The sequence below is a fragment of the Ursus maritimus genome, unplaced genomic scaffold (genome assembly GCF_017311325.1).
Source record: "Ursus maritimus isolate PB19 unplaced genomic scaffold, ASM1731132v1 scaffold_14, whole genome shotgun sequence".
In the NCBI taxonomy this organism is placed as follows: domain Eukaryota; kingdom Metazoa; phylum Chordata; class Mammalia; order Carnivora; family Ursidae; genus Ursus; species Ursus maritimus.
The window spans coordinates 5,501,384-5,520,150 of NW_024423786.1; the positions used below are offsets into that span (position 1 = coordinate 5,501,384).

Consider the following 18,767-nt stretch of genomic DNA (forward strand, 5'->3'; position numbering starts at 1 on the left):
TAATAAGTAGAAACATTTTCAAAAAGGCCATTATGTGGGATGCCTGGATGGCTCAGTCTGTTGGGTGTCTGCCTTCTGCTCAGGTCATGATCCCAGGGTCCTGGGTCAGGTTCCTTGCTCAGTGGGGAGCCTGCTTCTCCCTCTGCCTACAATTCCCCCTGCTTGTGCTCTCTTTTCCTCTCTCTCTCTCTGACAAATAAATAACACCCCCCCCCCAAAAGGCCATTATGTTTTGGTAAATTGTGAAGATGGAAAGGAGAAAAAATGACATTTTTTACCAATGCTTCTGTGTTCACATGAGTATAAAAGATTAAGATTATTACCCTCATTTTATAGATGAAGGAACTTGCTCAGAGAAGCAAGGTAACCTAACTAATAGCTTATGAGAGGCAGACCCAGTTTTCCTGGCTATAATCATTCCCCCCCCCAATGTTTATTAACAAACCTCAGATATGTTGCAAAGTTGAAAACAGTTGTACAGTGAGCACTCATACCACCCACCTTTTAGATTCTACATTCTACTATATTGTTTTATCACGTCTTTCCATCTATCCATCCTTCCTCTCATTTTTTTGAAAATGTATTTATTTATTTATTAGAGAGAGAATGGGGGAAAAGGCAGAGGGAGAGAGAGAATCTCAAGCAGACCTCTGACTGAGCGCAGAGCCCAATTTGGGCTCAATCTCGGGACCCTGAGACCATGACCTGAGCCGAAATCAAGTCAGTCGCTTAACCAACTGAGCCACCCAGGCGCCTCCTTCCTCTCGTTTTTTAAATGCATTTCAAAGTAAATTGCAGACATCCATAATCTTTTTTAACAGCTTCATTGAGATATAATTCATATACCATAGAATTCACCCATTCAAAGTATACAAATCAGGGGCGCCTGGGTGGCTCAGTTGGTTGGGTGTCTGCCTTCGACTTGGGTCATGATCCCAGGATTCTGGGATCCAGCCCCTTGTGGGGCTTCATGCTAAGTGGGGAGTCTGCTTCTCTCTCTCCCTCTGCCCCTCTCCCCCCGCTCATGCTCTCTCTCTCTCTCTCTCTCTCTCTCAGAGTCTTAACAACAACAACAAAATATACAAATCAGTGATTTTTTAGTGTATTCACAGATATATGCAGCCATCACCATAATCAGTTTTAGGACATCTTCATCACCTTCCAATCTTCCCTTTCCACCCAGACCCTGGCAGCCATTAATCTTTGTGTCTATAGATTTGCCTATTTTGGACATTTCATATACATGGCATCATGCAGTTTGTGGTCCTTTCTGACTGGCATCTTTCATTTAGAATAATGTTGTCAGGGCGCATCCATACTGTAGCATGTGTCATTATTTCATTTCTTTTTATTTCCAAATAATATTCCATTGTATGGTTGTACCACATTCTATTTATCCATTCATCAGTTGATGGATATTTAGTTGTTTCCACTTTTTGGCCCTTAACGAATAATGTTGTTGTGAATGTTTGTGTACACCTTTTTGTGTGGAAATAAGTTTTCATTTCTCTTCAGTGTATACCTGGAGTGGAATTTCTGGGTCATACAGTGATTCTATATTTAACTTTTTGAGGAACTGCTAAACTGTTTTCCAAAGCTGATGCACCATTTACATTCCCACCAGCTGTATGAGAGTTCACATTTCTCCACATCCTCCCCAACACTTGTTATTATCCTCTTTTTGATTCTGTGTATGTAGAGTTATTACATTCCTTCTCCCATTGACTCCACCTTGACATCAAGCTCCAAACAGTCGTGTCACTGTAGCTCGGTCCACCTCCCAGTGTGGCTATGTAATTTGGATCAGCTATAGACCTGACTCAGATTTCTTACTTATAAAAGGGAGTTTAACTCATCTGGGCTTCTTGAGTAGTTTCAAAGTGGCATCACGGTGTAGAGGTTAAGAACTTGGGTTTAAAGTTAAACAAACATGGATTCAAATCTTTGCTCCCTACTTAATTTCTGTGTGCCCTTAGACAAGTAACTTTACCTCTCTGAGCTTCAGTTTCCTTATCTGTAACGTGAAGATAATACCTACTATCTTCCTGGAGTTTTAGAAATGAATTTGGATAGGGGTGCCTGAGTGGCACAGTCAGCTGACTCTTTGTTTTGGCTCAGGTCATGATTTCAGGGTCCTGGAATCAAGCCCACATCAAGCTCCTTACTCAGCACAGACCTTGCTTGAGTTTCTCTCTGCCTCTCCCCCCACCAAATAAATAAATAAATCTTTTAAAAAATGAATTTGGATATATAGTAGGCACTAAATAAATGGCAGCAGCTGCTATTACTTTTTGTTCTGTTCTAATGGTATGTGTGAGCCATGTTTAATATCAAATAAGATTCTCCAACATTCCTGAAAGACTATATAATTATGGAACACATGCCAAAGATGTCACATGGGTCTGTTCTCATCAGCAGACTGATTGTCACCACTGCCATGCTCCCCTCCCCGCCACCCAACATCAGTCCTTAGCTTAGAAGGGTTATTTGCTGCTAGGCCCAGCCCTTCCCTTAAATCTCAAGGGACTGATACTTTGAAACACACCTTTTATGAAGTCTCATCTCTGGTAAGGAGAGAGAATGATGAAATCATCAAACATTAAAAACACCACAGGATAGTGAGCTAAATAAAATAGGATGAGCCTGAAAAAGCAGTATTATATCAACATATTCTTATGGCAATTGGTAGACTTAAAATTTGACAGAAAATCAGTAGAGGCGATGCCTGTTTCTGAGCACATGCCCTGGGCAACAGATGAAGTGAAAAGACAGTCACAGAGAATATCGGCCCAAGTTACAGGTAAAGGTTGGAAACACTTTCTGATCTGTTCCGTCACTTCAGTAACAGGATTTCAGTGTGAAAGAAAGCAATACAGGTACCTATCAAGGATAAAGGAGAACTCAGTAGGATTCAGTAATAGAGTGAAAAGGGTCAGACTGTGCCTTTTAAATAAAAATCCTTGTTTCAAAGAGAGAGAATGGAGTTTAAGACATAATTATTTATTATATAATTATTGGAAGGGAGAATATCAGTGATGTTGCAGTATAAGAATTACCCTAAACAGAAAACTTCTGCGTATTCCTTAAAAGTTTGTGTACTATATATGGGGTTAAAAACAAGGGAAGGTAGGGTAGTTTTAAATGTCATTTTTATTTTTTTAATACAAAGTCCCCTGAGGCTTCTGTGCTAGCGTTGGATGTGTGTTTGCCCCACTAGTGTTCAGTAGTAGTATATTCTCCTGTTGGGCTGAGCTCTCTGTCTGACAGGCTTACATTTTATTTACCACAAGCTAGAGATGTGTTTATTGTTCCTTTTCCAGTCTATTTTAATGTATAGTTTTCAACTATCCTACCTACTTTGCTCTTTGTTTGGTTCCTGGAATTCCCACACACAACCTACCCCAGTCTATCCTCTTCTCCTCTACATAACCCATATTCCTAAAATGCTGTGTTCATCATGTCACCCTCCCTCCATCAGCAATCTGCTTTGGGCCCATTTATTATCTCTTCCAGAATCCCACCTCCCATACCTACCCTTTTTTAAGGCCAGATTTCCCTTTTCTCTCCAACATAGATCCATCATTCCAGTTATCCTGTGCATTTCTACGTCCTGTCCTTTACCCATGTTCTTTTTCTACCTAACATCTCTGATCTTGTCCTTTAAACCTGTTTCAGTCCTACTGGTCCTTAGGTGCCCAGCCAGGTTCTGCCTTTATGTAGATAACCTTCTCATAGGTAGCCCTAAGTGCTAGAGATATCAGATGAATTAAATGACTTTCTCCCAAGGAACTTTAGTTCTTCCCTCTAGTCTTCCTGTTTTTTTCTCAGCTATAGCCATACTGGCCTACCTTGTGTCCCTCAAACCTGCCAAGCTAGTTCTCATCTTGAGAACTTTATATTTGCTATTCCTTCTGCTTTAAGATACTCCTCCCCCCATATCTTCATAGGTTCATTCATATCATCATTCAGGTTTCATCTGTCATTGTTGGAGAGCACTGAACAGGGAAGAGTTCTTCTCTGACTATTCCAGCTTAACCAGCCACCAGGCACTCTGTCATATATATACCCCTGTTGATCTTCTTCGTTTTACTTACCCATACCTGCAATTGTCTTGGTTCTTCTGCTCCTCCCCTCCAACACACATACACCTTAGTATGTAAACTACTGAGGGCAGGCATTCTGTGTTGTTTACCACACAGTATTCCCAGTACTTTGAACATACCTGGTACACAGCAGGCTCTCAGTAAATATTTGTTGACTGAGATGTCCTAGACTCTGTGCTTGGCCGTAGGGATGATGGGCTCTGAACCATGAACATCCAGGTGAGTGACCTGTCCAGTATCAGGATAAGCTACTGCTAGAAGGTCAGTTTCCATATATGTGCTGTTTATCTTGTGATGAGACCTGCTTAATTATATTCTAGTTGTTGCCTCTCCCCTTTGCTGCTCAGAACAGAGTAAGAACTGCCTTATTTATTATGAGTATGCTCCAAGCTAACCAGGGCTGCTGGCATTGCTGCAAATACTGTGTTGAGAAGGTTGTGGAAAAACCGTGTTGCTGCTATGATATGGCCTTGTGACGAGCTGTCCATTCCAGGGACTAAGAGCTGTCCCCACTAGCATGCCCTGTTATCCCAGGCCACCGACTTAATTTCTTTGTGCTTTTGTTTTCTTCCTTTGCAGAATGGGTTTTGGGGATTAGATGTGAATAATACCAGGAAAAATATAGAATGCATAAAATTCTAACTTCCCCCCCCTTCTTAGATGTGAACGATTAGAAGAACAACTAAATGACCTAACGGAACTCCATCAGAATGAAATCTTAAACTTGAAGCAGGAATTGGCCAGCATGGAAGAGAAAATTGCATATCAGTCCTATGAACGGGCCCGGGACATCCAGGTTAGCATGAAGGATCGGGTTTGTAAAAACAAAAGACTAACAGAAAGTAGAATGGTGGTTGGCAGGGGCTGGGGGTTGAAGGGAATGAGGGGTTCTTGTTTAATGACTACAGAGTTTCAGTTTCACAAGATGAAAAGAGCTATGGAGTTGGATGGTGGTGATGGCTACAGAACATTATGAATGGATTTAATACCACTGAGCTGTACACTTAAAAATGGTTAATTAAGGTGGTAGGTTTTACATTATGTGTCTTTTACCACAATAAAAAAGGAGAAGAAGAAAAGGGAATAAAATACTGATACATGCTATTACATGGATGAATCTGGAAAACATTATGCTCAGTGAAAAAAAAAAAAGCCAGTCACAAAAGGCCACATATTATGTGATTCCATTTACATGAAATGTCCAGAACGGGCAAGTCTATGGAGACAGAAAGTAGATCAGCAGTTGCCAGGGGCTTCAGGGAGGGGAAATAGGGAGTAATAGGTAAGGGATAGGGGATTTCTTTTTGGGGTGATGAAAGTGTTCTAGAATTTGATGGTAATGATGGTTGTACAACATTATGAGTTTACTAAATGCCACTGAATTGTACCCTTTAAGAAGGTTAAAATTTAATGTTAGGTGTATTTTACCATAATACTGAAAAGTTTAGGAAAGAAGATGGGGAAGGTAAGAGTATCAAGAGAAGGTTATACCAATTGTAAGTAATATACCTACTCTTCAAATGAGGTACATTTCTTGAAAGTCTGTACCATGTAGGGGTGATATGCTTGCTTGGGTTCATAGGAAATGTTCTGAGGATCACAGGTCTTGGTGTATAGAAGACCACATGCGTTATTATATCTGTTGGTTACTGCTTCAGGAGCTTCTCTGACAAGACTCAGGGCCATCTTGTCTGTCTTCTTCTATAGCAAAGGAGGTATTTGTCCTAGGTGCCAAACCCAAACCTTTTACAGGCACATTGCCAGGCCATTTGTGAGAATGGGCAGTTATGTTTAAGGCCCTTTAGTTTATGCTATGAGGAAATAGAATATGTAACGTTTTCTTATTCCAGTTGGGAGGTATTTCTAAGGGAACAGTTGCTGGTTTCACATGAAAGCATCTTGAAATAAGCTAGTCTTAGGGAAGGGACGTGGTCCAGGAATCTTGTATCATAGCCTAAAAGAATCAAGGGAATGTCTGGATCATTTGTCCAGCTGCCATCTTCTCCCGACTCTGGTATTCTGTTTATGTTTTAGTTTTTTTCCCATGATCATTCCGGGCTGGGGTAGTATTCACTGCCCATTCGTTAGCTTGCTTCAGTCTGAAGGTGCCTAGCCTTCATCTCAAATCACAGGAAACCAGGATGCATTGAAACCAAGACCAGAAAACGCAGGGCTCCCACCACTACTGAACTTTGGAGGATGCCTAACCATAGCTAAGGAGATAGGTTCTGTCCTCTGAAGGTTGAGGGTAAATTTAATATAAACTCATGGCTTGAAGGGAGCATATCATTTATGTTTGGTCTAGTGTTTGGGCATAGTGTCCTCTTTACAAAGATCAGCCTTAAAAGGGGTGGTGGGGGGTGTGTACTCTTCTTATGAAGACAGATCAGAGAGCCCTACACACTGATGTCTGTGATTTATTTGACTTGGAAAACAACGGATAGTGCATACAAGGATGTCCAGAGGATGTTCACCTCGTCAGTGTTATGGTGGAAAAGTTGTAAATAACCTAAATCTCTCCAACAGGGAACTGGCTGAATAAACTGTGACATATCTATCCATACTACAAAACGCTACATAGCAATTAAAAAGAATGAGGTAAATCTGTACACATTGACATGGAAAGGATCGGCAGGACCCACTGTTGAGTGAAAAAAAAAATGAGTTAATGAATTAGTTCCTATAGTATGATACTATTTATATTAAGATAGAGAGTCAAAAAATAATTCCATACATTTCCCTAGGCTTAAATATGTATGCATTTAAACATAGGTGAAAGAATGAACACATGTCAAACTGACAGTGTTACTTCAAGACCAAGACCTGGATTTAAGGAAAATATCAAGAGAGACTATGTATCCTATCTGAAATGACCAAGTATGTTTGTCCTGTGCAACTTAAATTAGTAATTTTTAAATGGAAGAAAAATATACTGGAAGTCTTGTTATTAAAATGTTCAAGACCAAATCTAAGTGTGGCTACTACTTCCTGTGAGCCATCCCGTGAAGAATGCAGTGGAGGGCAGTTTAGGTGAATAGTAATTGCTTGAATAATGACTTACACATTTGGCCTCTCATATTCAAGACTCTAGCATATTTAAAATCATTGGCCTAGCTCAAGATGCATCTCGCTTGCCCAAAGTGCACGTCAGCTATTCAGAGTAGTGTGAACAGAAGGCTTAACTATTCCCTCTTCTGGCCCACAGGAGGCCCTGGAGGCGTGCCAGACCCGCATCTCCAAGATGGAGCTGCAGCAGCAGCAGCAGCAGGTGGTTCAGCTGGAAGGGCTGGAGAATGCCACTGCCCGGAACCTTCTAGGCAAACTCATCAACATCCTTCTGGCTGTCATGGCGGTCCTTTTGGTCTTTGTCTCCACGGTAGCCAACTGCGTGGTTCCTCTCATGAAGACTCGCAACAGGACGTTCAGCACTTTATTCCTTGTGGTTTTCATTGCCTTTCTCTGGAAGCACTGGGATGCCCTCTTCAGCTATGTGGAACGGTTCTTTTCCTCCCCCAGATGATGCTGGCACAAGAAGGCAGTGCTCCCCTACCCTCTGGCGAGTGCATGCAGCGAAGAATTAGACAGCAACTTACCTACTCTGAAGTTTTCTACAACAACAAAAGAGTTGAGTGAATCTGTTTACATTTAGAATAATGTTTTTTTCTTCAAGAGACGCAATTGCAATAGTATTTTTTAGATTTTATCCAAGAAGTTTTTTGGGCAAAAATCTTGGATCATTTTTATGTAGCATGATTTTCCTTGGGATGCAAATCTTAAAACAGTCCTTTAATATGAACCAACAATCTGGAGCACACTGAAGGGCATTCTAAATTGTGGCTTGAAGGACTGCACTAAAACCCACTAAAAAGATGCAAAAACCTGATTAGGGAAACCAGTTAAACCTAACACCCTGCCTCGTCTGGGCTCACCACCTCTCCCCCTCCCAGACTAACTTTACTGTGAAATCCTACCACATTCCATGTCTGAATTTTTGGATTCAGGGTGGATTGTCCTTGTCCGTGGAAGAACACATGGATCTCTCCCTGGCTTTCTCACCCAAGTTGGCCACTCATGCTAACCCTGGAAGTATGATCACTTTTGAACCTGGTCCCTTAACCTTTGCTAGGATACAAAAGTGAGAGCATCATGCCCCAAAGGATCACTGCAAAGCCCTACCACAGTATTTTGAAGTAGCCCTCTAAATACTTAATTTTAAGCAAAATCCCTTGGCCGCACTTTTAAGGTTTTTTTAAATATGTGTATAGTCACCAACTTAAAAAAACAAAAAATCCGAACAGCATACTTGAAGAATGTAATACTCAAACTCTCAGTGCTTCCTTATGGTTTCTAATAGGATTTTTTATTATTGTTATTATTATTATTATTATTGGGTTTTTTTGGAAAGGGTTGGGAGGGTCTTTTATTTTTCCTTTGAAATAAAGAAGTGATGTTTTTAAATGAAGAAATGTGTGGATATTTAAGTGTGCTGCTCCCTCTTGTCTTGAAACAGTTTGAGTAAAGGAAGACTTGCTATAAATGCTTCCCTCTGATGCCCTTGTTTTGAGATGCAGCTTAGACTTCCTCTTCTGGCTGCTGCTGCTTTTTGGTGTCCTGCCACCCCCACCCCACCACTTCCTGGGCTTGGCTTGGTTGAGAGGAAAGGGGTGTGCAGGGAGAGGAGGAGGCTGTTTCCACAAACCAGCATGATAGGATAGAGATCTTTTTGCCCCAAGAAAATGTTCACCCAGTGACTTTGGGCTGGGGTTGTCTTTAGGAAAAATTGAGACTATATTATGAGAGTCATACATAATTCCTTGTGTTTCCTTAATTTATTTTTAACACCCCCTGATTACTGAAACCAAAGTGATGTGGAATCTTCTGTCTGCATTTTGGCCCCAGCATCCTTAATTTCAAAGCTTTATTCTGTCTGCCTGAGAGAATCAGCTGAAGGTGATTCTCCCTAAAGAACAGAAAAGGATCTGTCAGGTTAGAAGGACCCAAGTTTGGGGTGTAAAATGTTGTCCACTTCCTATTCATCCAGACTGACTAACATAACCATGGGCAGTGGACTTTTATAGACAGTTGAGAAAAAAAACAACTGAGCCTTCTTCCCCATGCTATGACCAGTTCCACCAGGATGGAACTGGGCTTTTAGAGCATGTCCAGAAAGCTTGGTTAATCTTTTCATATTCATAGTATTGAATCACAAATGCTGTTCCCTCTTGGCCTCAGTTCTGTGCAACCAAGTGATGAGCAAGGGGCACATAATATGTCCTGAAAAGAGTAGCAGAGCACGCTTTGCCTATTCTTCCCATACCAGGAAATTCTTTTGGAACTAGATTAGCATTGCCTTCTCTGTCTGAGAGGATGGTTTACATGACAGCTCCAGCTTCCTGTGGCTTTGGCAGGCTGGCCTTCTCAGAGTCAGCATGTTGTTTCCATAATCATTTTGATATTTTAACTCAGGTACCCCAATCTTCACTCCATCCCCAGATGATTGTAGTACAACCTGTTAGCTCTGTTGACCTCTCAAAATTAGTACCCAGAGCAGGGACCACAAGGATGATTTTTCTATTAAAAAATAATTGGAACCAATTCATGTTCAGGCCAAAACCAAATTGTTCCCATGCCTATGTATTTTAAATGTTTACTTTGCCTAAAAATATTGCAGTGACTTTAGGCAGGAGTGCCAAAGGACACCATGACCTTGTCAAACTAGCATAGTTTCTCCTAACCTTCCGCTCTAGCTTGATCACTCAGAGTAGGGAAGAGAGCCCCACAAAGTCATCAAAAAGAGGCTCTAAGCCACCATCCTCCAGTTTTTCGAAGAACCTTTGAGTCCCCTAAACTGTGTAGAGGCTACTAAGTTTTGTGGGCACTAGAAGTCACTGTGATAAATGGATTGAAATTGTTCCCATTTGCCATGGGACAATTTCTATCAAAGGAAGGTTTTCGCCTCTGGACAGCCCCCTGAGCTCCCAGCCAAACAGGCCCGTGCTAACTGTCCACCATCCTCTCTCAAACTGTCTTAGGAAGGAGCTTCAGGCTAGGTCAGTCACAGTAATGGCTTTCTAGCTGTCTCGTCCCTTGATTCTTCACCAGGCCCAACAGTTGTCTGCATTTAATGCTATTTGTAACCATGAGTCTGTTTTCATGCCTTCCCCCACTTCCCGCTGCCCACACCTGTTGCCTTTGTGTTTCTTTGCATTGTGGCTGTTCCTGGATTCTGGTCTATTCAAAGCTCTTCTATAACCTCACTCTAATGGTTGTTTAACAATTGTTCTGTGAGTGGAAATTTCCCCTTGCTTTAATGCTTCTTCTCTTTTAAAGACTACGTGCATTCCCTTTGAAATGAAGCATTCCTGGATTACTTGTTAGTGCTGGTGCTTGAGGCTGGCTGTGGTAGCCTGGGTGACTCTGTTCAGGTTGTAGAATAACTAACATTTTACCTTTTTTATGATTCAATTGAAGGGCACTTCTGTCTGCTCCAATTTCAATTCCTTGGTATATACTCCGTGCATCCTAGCAAGGAAGGCTTTCTACTCCACTGGCTCCTTAAGAAGCAAAAGTAGGTTAAATTTTACACTTCCTTGACTGGGGTCTTCTTTCTCCCCTGTACCCCTGCCACCCAACTGAGGTAAAAATCTGATACCAAGGAAAACACTGGGATCAAGCCTTCCTTGCTAGCCATGCCCTAATAATGAGCATATTTTTATGTGGTTTTTCACTGCATTTGGTTTTGTTTCTGACTTCATATTCCTTTGAGGTACAGTCAGATGAAATGCTGAATTCCAAGTAAGTTCCAGTGAGGAGCTACCTTTCAGCTTTGGGAAATATGCTTCCAAAACAAAACCAAATATTATAATCAACAAATTGACACAGGCAAAATTATGGTTCCCACCCCCAAATGAAACTGGGGATTTTGAATGTGGCTCTAAGAGTTAACATTTCTGTCTGTGTGTTGTGTATGCTAGGTGATACCCTCAGTAGGACTGACTACTAGACTGTAAGTGTGTTTTATCAAAGTGTGTCAGAATAAAAACTCACTTGCACGAATTGAAAAGTACAGAAATGACACTTGTGAACGCGTGAACGTTAACACTGTAGTTGATAGATCTTAAGCTGCTAATTGTTGAGAGAGAATTACATTTATGTTTTGTCTGGTTGCTGCATATTCTCAGCAGCACTTTTACTGTACATACAAATTGAAATAAAGACCTCAGCTATTAACGAGGTGGTTGGACTCGGGTTTATTTTGCTCTTTATTTTTGCATATTTATTCAGTTTCCATGACAAGTTTGTCAGTCTAAAAACCTTCCATTAGCGTATACATTAGAAACTGTGCGTTTGTGTGTGCACACGCACACATGCACGCAGTCAGTGTCTTGAAACCATAACTGATAGTTGGGTGACCGTCACTGTCTCCCAGGATTTTATACCCATCATTTCAGATTGTCACTTTGCTACAATTCCTTTCAACTGGTAGGTTAGACTGCCTTTTAGTTCTTTGGAGGGAGTTTTTTAGAGGTATCCCCCCACCTCAGATTCATCTGATGACCCCCAATGGGTATAATAATCCCTGTCCATTCTTTTTTTTTATTATTGAAATATAGTTGACCCACAGTGTTACATTAGTTTTAGGTACACAATATAGTGATTTGACAAGTATATACATTAGGCTGTGCTCACAAGTGTAGCTACCAACTGTCACCATACAATGCTGTTATAATACCATTGATTATATTCCCTAGTCCCTGTCCATCCTTATAAGGCTTTGTTAATTAAACAAACGTTATGATGGGTACATAAATACACTTAGTAAAACATTTGACATTTGAAGTTTTATATGTCTGTAAGGGGTTATTATGTAGCCAAATCCCATCTATGGTTTTGTTATAGGGGTAGTAATTTCTTTTTAAAGTAATGTCTTTGCCCAGTGTGGGGCTCGAACTCAAGACCCTGAGATCAAAAGAGCACCTGCTCTACTGACTGAGCCAGCCTAGGGGTAGTAATTTTTAATATGGTTTCTCCTTGATGATCTCTGGGAAGCCTCTGGAAATCCAGAAGCTCTCATCTTGCCTTTCTTTGGCAGGATACAAAACAGGGACCTGATAACTTGGTTCTTCATAGCCACAATTTGAATGCCGAGATATTTGGGCCCACACTTCTGGCTTACTAGCTCTGCCTCCTACCCCATCTGTACTTAGAGATATCATCCCCACCTTGATCCTACCTAGTGGGTGTTGTGAAAATAAAGAGAGCCTCTGTGAAAGCTTTTTAAATTGCAGTGAGAATGCCTTAAATTTCTTGAAATGTGGCCCAGGCTGCCATGTACAGATGTGCAGGTTGTACATTGCCCAACCCCATAGTAGGCTGCACCATGAACAATATATCCAAGTGTTGTGTAGTGCATAATGGGTACAAAGAGCAGGCCTGATTATAATAATTATATAATGTATAATAATCTCAAAGCCTGCTTTATTTTCATTCATTAAGAACTTGGGAGAGTGGAAGGCTGGTAACAGATCTGAGAAGTATTGTGGAAACAGACTGGGGAGACAGGTAAGGGTATTTCCACCAGAAAATGTATGTCTCACCTAAATGATTCAAGTGTACTACTTTTAAACTCTGTGGGCAAAGCTAAACCTAGCCAGCTTTGACCTCAAGTCTAGGTAGTGAAGAGTGGCTAACATTTATTGAGTACTTCTTGAATGCCAGGCATAATGCTTAGTACTTGGCATGAAGTTCTCACTTCTCCCCACAGTCTCACACAGGTAGTGTCTCCATTGTCTAGGTAAGGAAACAACCCTGGGTTCAGTGGCTTGCCCAAAACTATATTGTTAGGAAATGGTAAATGAACGTGTTGGAAAATAGGTCTGTGCGACATAGATAACAAAAGATGAGTGTTTACAATGTGTGAATATACGTTACTGGGAACCAAGAAGAAAACAGCTCAGTAGAAAAGTAAGCAAAGATTATGAAGAAGTAGTTCACCAAAAAAGAAATGAATGGCCAATAAGCATTCAGAAGAAAATGTTCAGCCTCATGTGTAAATTAGTATGTTAAATGATAAAAATAAAATAAAATGCCAGTTGTGGAATAGTATACTGTCTCCTGTTCATGCGAAAATATTCTCGTTTGTATAAATATATGTATGTAAGTCTCTAGAAATGAAACTGCACATTGAACTGTCCCCAGATAGTCACTCCAGGGTGTGGGGGCTTTCATGCTTGACTCCTGTAAAATAAGAATTTCTCAAATATAAATATATTTGTCTATTTTTTAATTAAAGATACCAAAACTTTTTAAAAAGAAAATGATAGGTCCATTGTGGAGAAATGAAAAGAGTTGATAATGTTTCCAATACCAGATTATAATAGACCATTTTATGTTCTAGGATTGTCCTAGAAGGGGCTCTAGACCCAGTGTGGACCACCTACTAGGCTTCTGGAAGCCTGGGTTTCCAGGTTTGGTGGTCCAAAGGCTGTCCTGCTGCCAGGGGATGTGTGGAGGTGTGACCGCAGTAGTTGGTACAGGCTGTTCAGCTCAGCCCTGCACTCACCCAGCAGCGTTTGAGAGCCACTGTGTGCAGGACTGGGCTGTTGGAGATGTGCTAAATCAAGAGAAAAGGAACTTGGTAGAATGAAATCCATGTTGTAACAGAGTCAGAGGCCATGTGTGGGAGTGGAGAGGAGGAAGCACTCTGACAGGGCAGTCGGGAAGGGCTCAGTGGAGGAGGCAGCGGTATCTGGGCTGGCAGAGGATGTGTTTGGGATGACTGGTGGTGAGTGAGGAGGGTGTTGCAAGTTGAAGGAACAGTATTAAAGCTGTAGAGGTGAGAAAGCCTGAGGTGAGTGGTTCCAGCCACGGGTGTGAGCTGTGAGTGACTGGCAGGCTGCCTAGAACAATGTGAAATCAGCAACAAAGTTAAAAACAATGGTGGGGGGGCAGGTTGTAAGAAATCTAGAATGCCATGCTGAGTTTCACCCTATAGCTAAAGAGAAGTTAGTTCATCAAAGGTGTTGAGAGGTGTAGTGACCCAGCCTTGTGTTTAAAAATAATTGTCATTTCGTAAGAAACCAGTAGCCTCTTTTTCATGGGTCAGTCGGGTGATTGAGAAATACTGCCCAAGGTATTTGGTCTTTTGCCTTTTGATTCTATAATAATAGGAGGAGCTTCAAATTTTTATTTGATGTATGAGAACTGAGGGTATAGGAAGCTTAGACCTCAATTCTTATTAAAAACAACAACAACACACTTTGTTACTTTCGGCATTAGAATCCTTCAATCCTAGAGCAAGAGTACTTGACAAAATCTAGTCTTCTGCCTTGATGAATTTCAGTTTAAGCTGTCCAATCAGATTTTCCTTTAGAAGGCTTCATTTCAGGGACACCTGGGTGGCTCAGTCAGTTAAGCGTCTGCCTTTGGCTCAGGTCGTGATCCCGGGCTCCTGGAATTGAGTCCTACATTGGGCTTCTTGCTCAGCGGGGAGCCTGCTTCTCCCTTTGCCTGCTGCTCCCCCTATTCGTGCTCTCTCCCTCTCTCTCTCTGACAAATAAATCTAAAAAAAAAAAAAAAAAAAGACGTCTTCATTTCAGCAGTTACTAAGACTATTTTTTTTTAAAGATTTTATTTATTTATTTATTTATTTGACAGAGATAGAGACAGCCAGCGAGAGAGGGAACGCAAGCAGGGGGAGTGGGAGAGGAAGAAGCAGGCTCATAGCGGAGGAGCCTGATGTGGGGCTCGATCCCATAACGCCAGGATCACACCGAGCCGAAGGCAGACACTTAACCGCTGTGCCACCCAGGTGCCCCAGTTACTAAGACTATTGAAAGGTCTGGCAGGGGCACCTGGCGGGCTTGGTCAGTAGAGCATGCAACTCTTCACCTCGGGGCTGTGAGTTTGAGCCCCACCTTGGGCTTAGAGATTACTTTAAAAAAACAAAAACAGGGGTGCCTGGGTGGCTCAGTTGGTTCAATGTCTGCCTTCAGCTCAGGTCATGATCTCAGGGTCCTAGGATCAAGCCCCACAACGCATCAGGCTCCCTGCTCATTGGGGAGTCTGTTTCTTCCTCTCCCCTCTACCCCTACCCCCTGCTTGTGGGCACTCACGCTCTCTCTCTCAAATAAATACAGTCTTTTTAAAAAATAAAAACCATACCTTAGATAGTAAGTGCCCCACAAATGGTCTCAATATTATTAATAGACCAAGAATTCCTTGAGGACAGGGACCTGTCTCTCTGGATCTCTTCAGAATATATCCTGTCTCCCATTTTCACCTGACAAGGGGCTCCATAACCAGACTTTGGGCGGTCCCTGGCCAGCCCTGGCTCTGGAGTTGGTTTGGGGAATGGAAAAATCAGTATGTGTCAAGAAAACCCAAACAAAAAAGAACACAGACATAGGGATCAAAAACTTGCAAATGGATGCACATACAGTTGGCTAATAATTTTACTGGTGATTTCTTTTTTTTTTTTAAGATTTTATTTATTTATTTGACAGAGAGAGACAGCCAGCGAGAGAGGGAACACAAGTAGGGGGAGTGGGAGAGGAAGAAGCAGGCTCTCAGTGGAGGAGCCTGATGTGGGGCTCGATCCCATAACGCCGGGATCACGCCCTGAGCCGAAGGCAGCCGCCCAACCACTGCGCCACCCAGGCACCCCTACTGGTGATTTCTTAACCAGCACGGTGGCAGGGACATTGTCATGTTCATGGCTATGTCCTCAGTGTCAGGAATGATACCTGACACATAACAGGTGCTCATTAAAAAGTGGAATTTAAAAATCACTATTGAATCCCTATTCTGTGCCAGGCACAGTCCTACTTGTGTTACTTTCCATTCTTGTACCGGCTCTGAAGAGGAGCTGGTATAATTTCCATGTTGCCAACAAAAACAGAAGCTCAGATAAATGTGTGGGTTTTTCCCTATGAACAAGTCATTTCACGAATGGCAAAGTCAGAAGTTGAACTTGGCTAAGTTTGCCTATGCTGTTTCTACTATTCCATTTTGCTGGACAATGAATCGAGATTTGTGGATTTCAGACTTTGTGTAACCTTGAGAAGGCAAATCACTTACTTTTTTTGGACCCTAGTGTCTTTACTATAAAGTTAACTTAGTTCTCCTCCAGCAATAAAATGATACTCTTAGTACTTGTTGCTCAGCTCATGATCTCCTTAGGAGCATTGGCCATAACCACTGAAAGGGTTAAATATTGAGACAGGATGACGTGGAGATTTGCAGGTGAGATCTGGATGTGACTATAATAGAATTGTGCATACAGGAGGAGAAGTGGGAGCAGGAAGCCAGGGAAGGGGTATGAAAAAAATGTAACAGGATGTCTGCATGACAGTGGGCATGAGCATTCTGTTTTCTTACTGTATGAAATATTTCCTGATCTAAAAGAAAAAATTTAAAGTATCATGGTGTTCACATATATAGCACATTAATGGGAACATTAAAAGGATGATAATTGGGCCAATTCTCGGTGTGTTCTTCATGAGATCTGCAAGTTGTGTTCAGCTGGTCAGGATTCTTACAGAGCACATCAAGACACCTTTGGTACTTCAAAAACCAATGTTCAAAAGAAAAAGTATCACAGTTCTATCCCATTTAGTTTTTCACTTACTGTAATGATTAAAGGCTCATACCTATAATGGATTATCTGAGAGAAGTAGTTGCAGGCAGCTTAAAAGTTTCTCATGTCCTTTAAAAAATGTATTTTTAAAAAATATTTATTTATTTTAGAGAGCATTGTGGAGAGGGAGAGAGAGTCTTAAGCAGGCTCTGCGCTAAGCATGGGGGTTGATGCGGGGCTCAATCCCGTGACCCTGAGATCACAACCTGAGCTGAAACCAAGAGTTGGAGGCGTAACCAACTGCACCACTGTTTTTAGTAGTTGATATTTCAAGCACAAAATGTAAGGATTTCAAACATCAAGCAACAAAATTTTTGTCCCTTTTAAATGCCCTAAAAAATAAATAATATATTCAATTTTTCTTCATTTGAAGACCCCTTTATGTGCTTCCCAAAATATTTATACATAAAATTTGAATTTATCAATGAGCCTTTTTCTCAGACAATTTAACTGAAGAGTATGTGTAATTTGTGCATGTTAAAACTTGACCTCACAAGTGTTTTAACTCCCTGAAGTGTCATTCTGCCTGCCCAGGGGGTCCTTGAAAACCTCCTTTTAATAGAGACCTTGACTCACACTGCTTTAAGCACTGGAAACTTTTTTTTCTCTTACTTATTTTCAGTAGGTATCTTCCAAAACCTATGACACACTTCCTGCTGAAATTCATTTAATAGCCAGGATCAGGTTGTCATTCCAGAGAAACGCACTGGATTATTATTTTTTTTTTCCCCAAAGATCTTATTTGTCTGAGAAGAGAGAGAGGACATAAGCAGGGGGAGTGGCAGGCAGAGGGAGAAGCAGGCTCCCCGCTGAGCAAGGAACTGGACACAGGACTCCATCTCAGGACCCTGGGATCATGACCTGAGCTGAAGGCAGACGCTTAACTGACTGAGCCACCCAGGCATCCCCACACTTGGATTATTAGAGTGTGACACTCTTGCCCCAACACTAAAGCAACCCAGACTACCTTTATTCTTATTTTTTAATAGCAGTAGATTTTTTTAAATGTACTGAGATAGAACTCCCACAGCCATACAATTCACCCATTTACAGTGTTTTGTTCAGTGGTTCTTAGTATATTCACAGAGTTGCTCATCCGGCATCACTAATTCCAGAACATTTTCATCACCTCCAGAAGGAACCCTTCACCCCTCAGCTATCACCCTCCTCTCCTCCCATTCTTCGCAGCACGAAGCAACCACTAATCTACTTGCCATCTGTAGATTTGCCTACTCTGAATATTTTGTACAAATGGAATTCTATAATGTATAGTCCTTTGAGATGCTTCTTTCACTTAGACTGTTTTCAAGTTTCATCCATATAGTAGCATGCTTCAGTACTTTATTCCTTTCACTGTTGAATAACATTGCATCGTATGAATTTACCACATTCCTATTCATCGTTGGATATTAGGGGTTTTTTCTACTTTTTGGCTATTATGAGTAGTGCTGCTGTGAACATTCATGCACAAGTTTTGAATGAATATGTGTTTTCATTTCCCTAGGAGTGGAATTGCTGGGTCATATAGTAACTATGTTTAACCTTTTGAGAAACTATCAGCTTGTTTCCAAAGCGGCTGAATCATTTTACATTCCTACCAGCAAGCTCCACGTGCTCGCCAGCACTTGTTATTATCTGACTTCTTAATTATACCCATCCTATGTGTGTGAAGTGCTATCTCATCGTGGTTTTGATTTGCATTTCCTTGATGACTATGTATTTTTATTCCAGTGTGACTTTTCATTAGCGTTCCTATCTATAGCCTCCCAACCCAGGCTGTGGCCATCACATTTCATTATTCCCCAAGTGCTTGCCTTACTTAAAAGGCTTCCATTTCCCCTCTAAAAACTGCTTTTCATCTACCAGGGGGTGGAATCCCATATATCCTGACTCAGAGTTATGTCCAGAATAAGGTAACATGGCTTCTGAATGGGGCGCCACCAAGAAGAAAGATACGTGCTTGGACGTTGTGACTGCTGATGTAGCAGCTTTGAGACTCTTTCTGCTTAAAACCAAGATTTTTATTT

General features: G+C 41.4%; 1 protein-coding gene across 4 annotated transcripts in view; it reads left to right on the top strand.

Annotated features, from left to right (window-relative positions):
- Positions 1-11,337, top strand: part of TMCC1 (transmembrane and coiled-coil domain family 1) — a 171,780-nt gene extending 160,443 nt beyond the window's left edge. For all 4 annotated transcript variants that reach the window (XM_008697842.2, XM_040628418.1, XM_008697845.2 and 1 more), the window contains exons 3-4: positions 4,764-4,899; positions 7,309-11,337. In XM_008697842.2, coding sequence (XP_008696064.1) covers positions 4,764-4,899; positions 7,309-7,623 — 451 coding nt within the window. In that variant the 3' untranslated portion in view covers positions 7,624-11,337. The remainder of the gene's footprint in view (positions 1-4,763; positions 4,900-7,308) is intronic.
- Positions 11,338-18,767: the final 7,430 nt, after the last annotated feature.